At 63.2% G+C, this 9,319-nt stretch overlaps 3 protein-coding genes across 4 annotated transcripts in view; 2 read left to right on the top strand and 1 right to left on the bottom strand.

Annotated features, from left to right (window-relative positions):
- Positions 1-3,706, top strand: part of CHLRE_15g636300v5 (uncharacterized protein) — a 4,722-nt gene extending 1,016 nt beyond the window's left edge. The window contains exons 2-5 of the mRNA XM_043070536.1: positions 9-186; positions 771-883; positions 1,106-1,192; positions 1,931-3,706. Of these exons, the coding sequence (XP_042916400.1) occupies positions 9-186; positions 771-883; positions 1,106-1,192; positions 1,931-2,260 (708 nt within the window). The 3' untranslated portion in view covers positions 2,261-3,706. The remainder of the gene's footprint in view (positions 1-8; positions 187-770; positions 884-1,105; positions 1,193-1,930) is intronic.
- Positions 3,707-3,754: 48 nt separating this feature from the next.
- On the top strand, positions 3,755-6,466 carry CHLRE_15g636350v5 (uncharacterized protein). The gene is made up of 3 exons (XM_043070537.1): positions 3,755-3,921; positions 4,006-5,519; positions 5,665-6,466. The coding sequence occupies exons 1-3, from the start codon at positions 3,783-3,785 to the stop codon at positions 6,094-6,096; spliced, it is 2,085 nt and encodes a 694-aa protein (XP_042916401.1). The 5' UTR covers positions 3,755-3,782; the 3' UTR covers positions 6,097-6,466.
- A 632-nt stretch (positions 6,467-7,098) lies between these two features.
- Positions 7,099-9,319, bottom strand: part of CHLRE_15g636400v5 (uncharacterized protein) — a 7,616-nt gene continuing 5,395 nt past the window's right edge. For both annotated transcript variants that reach the window (XM_043070539.1, XM_043070538.1), the window contains 2 exons: positions 8,695-8,800; positions 7,099-8,274 (listed from right to left, as the gene is read on the bottom strand). In XM_043070539.1, the coding sequence (XP_042916402.1) occupies positions 8,246-8,274; positions 8,695-8,800 (135 nt within the window). In that variant the 3' untranslated portion in view covers positions 7,099-8,245. The remainder of the gene's footprint in view (positions 8,275-8,694; positions 8,801-9,319) is intronic.

Below are 9,319 nucleotides of genomic sequence, written 5' to 3' on the forward strand. Positions count from 1 at the left end.
GCCCGCAGTCCACCATCGAGAGCGTCAAAGTGAAGCTGTCCTTCCACTGCGGCACCAACCCCGGCGCCATGCTGCTGAGCCTGCTGGACGAGGGCGGGGCGCTGATGGCCAACATGTGGGAGGACGGGCGCAAGCTGGGCTTCTACTCGCCACGTGACGGCTGCACGCTGCACGTGACCGACACGGGTGAGGCTGGCGGGGGGGAGGAACGCGGCGCGGGCAGGGTGGAACGTGGCGTGTGTGTTTTGTTGGGTCGGGGGGGGGACGTGGCGTGGGGAGGGGGGAACGTGGGTGGGTGGGGCGGTAAGTCTGGTGAGGGCGGTGGGACCGTGCGGCGGTTAGTGAGTGAGGTGGTTGGGTAGGTGGGGGGCGGTGGGTTTTGTATGCACGAGCCCAAACTAAACCAAACCAAGCCAATTTAGCGGAGCACGGGCAGAGGCGACAGATGCAAGCGGTAGTATGGGGGAGTGGGGGGCGGTGTTGGCGTGTGTCCATGTCAGGGCGCTTTCCCGGGCCTCAGGGCGGGGCATCCATCCGTGCATGTGGCGGCAACCCCCCATAGGCTGATGCCCGCGTGTCACTGGCTGTGGGTCTACCGCGTGCGAAACCCCTATGGCCCGCCCATCACCATTCACCACGACCTCGCCTACCTAGTCCTGCCTCCCATTCGCCGCCTGCACCACTGTGCCTGGCTACCGCTCCACTTTGATTGACCATGAGCGGCACCGCCCCCCCTCCCCCCCTGGCCCTTGTGTCGTTCGCTCGTCCAGACCCCACCTCCGCCTCCGCGGGCGGCTGGCTGGAGGACACGAGTCTGGTGGAGAAGTACAAGATCAGCGACGACGCATACGACAAGCGGGAGAAGACGTACCGCAAGTGGAAGGTGAGGGGAGGGGAAGCTGTGTGTGTATGTGTGTTTGGGAGGTGTAGATACCTGCTCCGATGCAAAGGAGCGAGGGGGGGAGGGGGGATAGAAGGTGTGGTTTTTGGGTTTGTGGGGGATCAGTGACGAGGCATACGACAGCAGGGCGTGAGAAGATCTATCGCAAATGGAAGCTGGGGAGGGTTTGAGCAAATCGCAATCCGCCATCCGCCCAACCCACAGAACGAGCAGCTCGCCAAGGACCCGCAGTGGTGCCTGGAGAAGGAGATGGCCAAGCGGCGCGGCGAGGAGTGGGTGCCGCCCGTCAAGGTGAGGGGGAGGGGGGAAGGAGGTGGCCTGGCGGAGGGGAAGGCTGGGAGGGGGAGGCTGGGAGGGGGAGGCTGGGAGGGGGAGGCTGGGAGGGGGTGGGTGGAGGAGGGGGGTATGCACAGTCGGGTCGTGCTGTGGGTTGCAAGTGTGTGTGTGGGGGGGGGGGGGTTACGTTGAACCAATCCCGTAAGGAAACAGTCGCGCTGCAAGGAGAAACTGCAGCCGCATATGCGAGCTGTGGTACATCACCATGTGTGTGTGGGGGGGGGGGAGTTGGCGGGCGGCAGGGCGGAGCCGCGCGCGGGACAGGACAGGACAAGACAGGACAGGGCAGGCGAACAGGATGAGGTTGCGGGCAGGGGGTGTCCAGCCCAAACTACGGGGGTAGGTCATCCAGGCCCGGGTGAATCAGGACCCAGCACGGCCGGGGGTGGCGGGACGCGGCACGGGGAGCACAGCGGGCATGAAGCACAGGCTCGGGGCGTACCTACACAGGGGAGGCTGCGGAATGTGCGGATCCTAGTGTAGAGGGTCCGGACAGAGCGGCACACCGGCGCCCCGCCGCCGGGGAACAGCCGTGTGCTCGGAATGCATTCCCGCCAATACGCCTCACACGCAGTCGCATCCTTGAGAGCGCAAAACCCAACCGATCAACGACATAAAATTTCCAGTAATTTTCACCACAACCGCACCAAACAGAGTACTTACCAAACACAATGAAACTGTTTGTAATCGCAGATCGACGACCCCGACCACATGTCAGACCTGGCGGCCGCCATCAAGCCCGGCAGCCGCTGCTCCGTGGACCCGGGGGACCGGCGGGGGGAGGTCAAGTTCGTGGGGCGGGTGGAGGGGCTGCCGCTAGGGTTTTGGGTGGGCGTGGCGTACGACGAGCCGCTGGGCAAGAACGACGGCAGCCACAAGGGAAAGAAGTACTTCGAGGCGGAGCCCGGGTACGGCGGCTTTGTACGTCCCGACAAAGTCAAGGTGGGGGATTACCCTGTGATTGACGAGTTTGCGTCGGACAATGAGGAGGGCGCCGGCGGCCTGGGCGCCGATGAGATCTGAGCGGGATGGTGGGAATTCAAATTTGGGAGCGGGTGTGGGAAGGTAGGCGTGGCCTCGACTCTACAACGTCATGTTCGCCTGTGCGTGTTGCGTTTTTCAAGCACGTCGTGTTTTGTGTGTGAGCGTGGGGCGCGGTGCTTGGACATGTGTATGGTGGGAATGCTGGGAACTCAGGGCGCGAGCGGGGCAACGGGGTTGACGCAGCGCGTGCGGAGTGTGTGTGGCAAGAGCTAAACGCCGTACCCCCCAACATTTTAGCGTTGGACTGATTGTGCGACTAGCCAACAGCTGAACTTTGGGAAGTAACGGGGCTGCCTTAAAATCGTCTCGTGTCGCTGGGGGCGTGTGCGGACGTGTCCTAGTGCTGTGCCGGCTGGTTGCCTTGTGCATACTTTCATCAAGTCCGCGAGGGGTGAGGCGTCGAGATTACGGTACGTTGATGTTTGGACACGTGGGTACTGAGCACAAGCGCGATGGTGTATATAGGTGTGGGATGGAGGCCGATCGCGCAGGATTGCGACAGCGGCACAGACAGACAGAAGCGTGGGGACTTTGTGGGGAAAAGCTTGACACCAAGGTCATGGTCGATTGAGGCAGGGGAGGGTAACTGCGTGTGGAAAAGGTTCCATGTTTGGTGCAAAGTTATGGGCCTTCAAAGTTCAAAACCCCATCTCTTCTGGCACACAGTCCCGAGTACCATATGCACGAGCGCAATCGCACGCTTAAGGTTGCGATATTACAAAGAAGGGACGCTTAAGCGCACGCCCCGCTAGCCCCCAACAGGATCGGTGGTCGCCCATGGACGTGTGCGGCATTGCATATGGGTTTCCTGGGCCGGGTCTTCAGCGCTGTTACACTCTGCTTCAATCTAGATAGGAATACATGTGCGCGGCATGGCTGCCAGTTTGCGTACACTCCGGTCTCCGGGACTCCGGGAGCAGCAGTAAGCAGCGGTGGAGCTAGCGGCAGTGGCAGTTACCGTAGTTGGTGGCGGCGAGGAGACACGGCTTGGGCGGTGGCAGAACTGCAAGGGGAAGCAGATCGAGCAAGGCAGTGGCGCACTGCACGTAAGCGCTCTGGAATGAGACATGGAAAGTTAATGCAGGTGGCAGTAAGTATCGACACATTGCAGGCTGTGCTGCCCTTAGCAACAGGGGTGTGGGGATGTCCAGATCGGCAGTTAGGCGCTACAAGGCGGAACATCGGCAACACGGATGCCCGCCATGTAACTGCGACATGAGGTTAAGTTCCACCATATGTTAGCATGGGAGGAAAACTGATTGGCGGATTGACGCAAGGGGGCAGAGATAGCGTACCGTAGCGATGATGTGGATGAGGGGACGGCCGCCAGGACAGAGCGTGGGCCGTCGGCCGTGTGCGATCTTGCCATGTGCCCCGGCAGCCGTGGCGTTTGTAGCTGTTGTTGCACGAAATTTTTATGTGAACATAGGTTAGCTTTGAACTTGTTTTGGTTGACAACCTCCAAATACATGTCCACATCAATTTCCTAGAACAGTCAACAATGAGCATCCAAGACGAAGTTCCTTCTAGCTGGGAAAGCCTTGCACCGGAGCTGGTCCGCAAAATCGCCAGTAAACTGCACCCAAACGACTCTGCCGCATCGCTCAAGTTCGTCAACAGCCAGACCGCAGAAGCACTGCGCGAGTATCAGACTGTGACACTTGGACACAAGCGCAAAAGCCGAGTCGACCCCGCCCCCCACCGTGCGGTTGAACCCTGGCCAGGGCACGCCTTCGTGGCGCACTGGGGCCGCCCCGAGCCCTGGCGCTGTCTCAGCCTTCACCAGCGCGAGCGGCTGCTGTGCCTGGCCGCGTCCTCTGGCCACGTGCCCAGCCTGGACGCGGCCCTGGCGCACTGCGGCTGCGCCCTGGAGCCGGAGGTGCTGACGGCGGCGGCTGCAGCCGGCAACCTGGCGATCTGCGAGCGGCTGCTGCACGGCGAGGGCTGCTCTATCAGCGCAGACTGCGCCGCAGCCGCGGCGGAGGGCGGCCACCTGCCCGTGCTTCGGCTGCTGCTGGAGGCAGGGGGCGCCAAGATGAGGCCTTTAAGTCTCTACAGCGCATCCAAAGCCGCCAGTTGTGGGGGGCACAGAGCGGTCCTGGACTGGCTGCAGCAGGCGCACGCCGAACCCATAAGCCGCACGTGGAATGCGTTGGCAGCGGCGCGGGCGGGGCAGGTGGAGGTGCTGGAGCATCTGCTGGCAGTGGTGCCAGAGTACAAGGCGGCCGAAGAGGAGGCCGCGGTTGAGGGCGGCGGCGGTGAGGACAAGGGGCAGCGGCAGCCGCGGTGGGAGCTACTGGTCGACATCGCCAAGGGCTGCCCGGCGGCGGTGCTGCAGCGGCACTACGACCGGCTCTGGCGCTGGCGGGGCATGCTGCTGGGGGCGGGTGGCGCTGGCGCTGGCGCTGGTGCTGGTGCTGGTGCTGGCGCTGGCGCTGGCGCTGGCGCTGGCGCTGGTGCTGGCTCGGCATTGCGCGAGTTTGAGGGCGATGATGAAGGCCGCGACGAGCTCATGGCAAGACTGTTGACAGCCGCCATCAGCAGCCCCACGCCCTGCTGGCCCCAGAAGGTGGACTTCTTGCTGCGCGACTGCTGGGGCCCGGCGGTGACGAGGCAGGTGCTGCGCGGCGATAACTGCCACCATCTGTGGCGTATCTGGGAAGAAGCGGCGGAGCAGCCCGACTTCCTGGCACGGCTGCGGCGCCTGCATGCCGCGGGGCTGGCCCTGGATGACGGCGCGGTGGAGGCGGCGGCCTGTGGCGGGCACACCGACGCCCTGGCGTGGCTGTGGGATGAGGCCGGTGTGCCCGGAGAGCACTTCATCATGTGTTATTCATCATCACAGCTGTGGGTCAAACAACATGTGGCCAGCGACGTTGAGTTACTGAGCTTCCTGCGTGAGCGTGGGGCCGTGTTTATGGCAGAGCATGTGAAGGCTGCGACCCAGTACCACTGGCCGGATGGCCCCCTGCTGTGGCTCGTGGAGGCAGCAGCCGCTGTCGAAAGCCCTGGAGACAGTGGAGGCAGCAGTGTGGAGCAGGAGCAGCGGGCATGGTCGGCTGCATTCTCTGCGGTCGCACACCAGGGGGGCGGGCTGCAGCTGTTGCGCGCGCTGCGGGAGAAGCGCGGCGCGGCGGTGGACCTGGGCGCGGTGGTGGCGGGCGGCAGCGAGGAGGCGCTGGAGTGGGCGTGGGAGGAGGCGCAACACGAGGCAGAGCACGGCGCCGGCACTGCACAGGTGAATGGGAGGGTTTGACGGTGGCATCCTGTTTGGTAAATCAAAGTCACAGTTACACCGTACAACCTCTATGTCCGACCAGCCATTTGGCATGCATGCCTGAACACCTGAAACCCGCACCCCAACCCCAACCTCACAAATGCAGGCCCCCAACATCGACGACTTGGCGCGGTGTGCTTTCCAGTCCGGCAACATTGCCACACTGAGGTGGCTACTTGCGTGCGGGTTGCTGGTGACACCCCCACCTTATTACGCGTGGCTGCCGCCGTTTGCGGTTGCATGTTCGGAGGTGTACCCCGGCACGTTCCACAGGCTTCGGCTGTGGGTCGAGCTGCACACTGCCACGCTGCGGGCTGCTGATGGGTCGCCAGGTGCGACACCTGCCGCTGACGTGGCGCATGATGCATCGGTCGTTGTTGGGCGCGTGTGGTCCGCGGTGATGGGGGCAGTGCGGGCGATGGCTGACGAGGTGGCGGCCGGGGGCGCTGGGGGTGGCGGGGGGCCGCCCTCGCTGGAGCAGCTGCTGCTGCCGCACCAGGTGCAGTGGATTGAGCGGCAGTGGGTGCGGGCGGCATAGCGAGCTGGTTATGGCTGAGCTATATATGGTGGTGTCTGAGGTTTGATGAGGTTTTGAGGTCTGAGGTTTTAAGGTCTGAGGGGAGGCACAGAGCATACATACAGTATGCATGGGAGTGTGTACACACGACAATGTTGGGACTCAAAGGGTGCTCTGAGCGGTACCGTATGCGCATATGTCCTGATGTTGCATGCGGCGTTAATACTGGTACTATGGTAGGATGCAGGGATTTGTTGTTAGCTAAAGATAACTGGAGCACTTGACCTGTTGACCACAGCACTACCTGGAAGAACTTTACAAGCTTGGGCGTCCTTGCTTGTTGACTGCTTCTAGCTGTAGCCTAGCCGCAGTCCCAGACATACCGTACCTACCGTACCGGACAGTGCCAGGGGCTAGCTGTTCAAGCGGGCACAGCCAGCCAAGCGTTGTCGTCACTCACGCAGCAGGCAAACCAAGGCAGAGATGAACAGCCACACTGCTTCTCAATTTCTCATGCTGCCGCGTACACGTGCCTTGTTTCCGGGCCCACGCACACATCAGCCACCTGCCACAGGTAGGGACCCTGCAGACCCACGCCGCCGCCATCAGGATTTGGAACCTGTGCCGCTGCCACGCACTACAGCCACTGAGCCACACACCATGCATGCCGCACACTGCCGTAATCACCTAGCAGGCCCTGGGCCGCTGCCGCCGCCGTTACGGCAGATCCGATGCTGCTCCGCGGACAGGATGGGGCGCATTTGATGGGGACGCTTATTATATTTACCAGCGAGCCCGAGCTGAACCGGGCAGGGGGCTTCGTCCCCCGGATGTCCCACGACTCGCTTATGCAGCTGCAGTTCTCCTTGCCGCGCGACTGTTTCCTTATGGGATTGGTTCAATGTTAACCCCCGGATGTCCCACCCACATTCCCCGTGAACCCTGAACTTTGACGGTCCATAACTTGGTGCTGGGCGCTGGGCACCCTTGCTGGCGGACTGGGGCGGACTGTCCCTTCTTGTAATGTCGCATCCATAACTTCGCAGTTACTATCTTGGTGAAACTCTGAAAGCAGATTCTGAATTCAGCGTTTGCCACAAGCAATGGGCGCCTGCTCATGCAGCCCGCATGCCCACCGAGCGAGGATGGAAACCCTCACATCCTTTGCGAAACACACGCATGCCGCCACAGGTCACGCGGCATGCTAAAACCGCCGCCACCACCATGGGGGCTCCAACGGCAAAATGCAGGAACGGGCGGGACCCAAACCTCACTAGCGTCGGCCGCTGACGCATCCACCTTTCCAAGCCAGCCCCGGGAGCACACACGCATGCCGCCACAGGCAACACGGCGTGCGTCAAAAGGTTCCACTGCCCTGCCACGCCACACGTCGCCCTAGCACTTCACTCCGGACTCCACTACCCTGCTGCTTGGGGTATGGGCGTCAGCTGCACCCTACGGGACCTCGCCAACCTGCCTAAACCCTGTCCCATTGCACACTACCCTGCTGCTACATATAGCCCACGAGCTAGCTGCTCCTGCTCACCGCACCGACTGCTAGGCCTCCACTTGGTCACATAGTTTTGGTCATAGTCGTCACGCCTTGCACGCGTCATCCCCACGGGTCATCCCATGTCTGGTCCGGGTCCGGTCCGGGTCTGGTCCGGGTCTGGTCTGGTCTGGGCCGGTGGCCGCCGCACCACTCGCGCCCATCCCGGCATTGTGCGACCATGCGCCCACGCCCTCCTGCCTCAACGCCTCCAACGCCACGACGCCTACAACGTCATGCCGTGTCCTGCCGTGCCAACCGCAAGCACCAACCCGGCGCATCCGAGCTCCTCGACTCCGATCCTGACACCTACCCGCTGCCTCTCCTGCCGCCTAGCCGCAGCCCTTGCTACCACTTGTCTTGTCCTGACACGTGTCATCCCACACTCTGCTGGATGGACTCCATTACGAAACCGCAGCCGGTGCCCCTGCCCCTGCAGCAGCAGCCACTGCGGCTGCGGCACAAGCACACACCGGACACGCCTGCTGCGCGAGAGACCGCTCAGCTCCCCGTCCCGCACTCCCCTCCCTTGGTCTTGGGGTGCAGGTGCCGGTGATGCCGGTGATGCGGATGTGCAGGGTGTGCCGGTGATGCGGGTGTGCAGGTGATCAGGTGGGGATGCTAGTCCGCATGGTGGTGCCGGCCGTTGCCTGCGGAGCGGGAGGGGGGGGGGGGGGTTGTGCCCATGGTTGGGGTGGACGAAAAGGGGACACAGGGGAGGGCGCGTCAGCAGCAGTGTATAGAACCCGTGGTCCGAGGTCCAAAAGTGACCATTGAACTTTAGGAGTGTCGACGATCATCTGAACCCGATACCAGATGCAAAAAGCCAGAGGTTCAAAGATGCATGCTCGGTACAAGCAGTAGTAGCAGCAAAGTAGGGCGGCAGCGGCAGCAGTTGGCTGCTGCCAACCCCCAAAGCATTTAGATTGCACGGCGGTTCTTTCCCTTCCTGCCCCGAGCGAGCATCCCCAACCAAAGCCACCTCTCCCTCTCCCCAATGCAGCATTAGGACCCCCCCCCTCGATGCAGTGCCCATGCAGCACGTCCGCAACAAACCACACCGATCTCACCGTCACCATCCGCTACCGCCGCCGCCGCCGCCCCAGCCGCCGCCGCCGCCTGCCCTTGCCCTTGCCCTTGCCCCGCGGCCCCGAACTGCCGCGCCGCTGCTGGCCCCTGTGTTGATTTAGCGGGCGCGGCGCAAGGCGTTAGCGGCGTGGAGGAACCACAACATTACCGGAGCGTCTCGCAAGACAGGACCACTGCGAGTGCATTCAATTAGACATTCAGACAGACCGGTCGATAGCGGTTGAGCGCTTGAGCAATACACAGTTCGCGAGGCTTTCGGACCGGAGATGCTATAAGGTGCCCGTGCTCATGCGGCCTTGAAAAACCTGGTGCCGATGCTGCAACTACGGTAGCTCGCGTGCTGCGCGGTCGCATGCCGGAGTGTTTTAGGCACGGCAGCAGCCCAGCCCACCCAACCCCGCCCAGCCCCAGCCCCAACCCCGCCCCGCCCTCGCCCCAGCCCCCGCCCCACCCCACCCCACCCCACCCCGCCCCACCCCCGCCCCACCCAGCCCCAGCCCCAGCCCCCGCCCCCGCCCCCGCCCCCGCCCCGCCCCGCCCATCCCCGCTCCATCCCGCACCGCCTAGACCCTGCTCCCCCCCCCCCCCAACCCCAACCCCGCCCCA

This window comes from Chlamydomonas reinhardtii, chromosome 15 (assembly GCF_000002595.2).
Source record: "Chlamydomonas reinhardtii strain CC-503 cw92 mt+ chromosome 15, whole genome shotgun sequence".
NCBI classification, from domain to species: domain Eukaryota; kingdom Viridiplantae; phylum Chlorophyta; class Chlorophyceae; order Chlamydomonadales; family Chlamydomonadaceae; genus Chlamydomonas; species Chlamydomonas reinhardtii.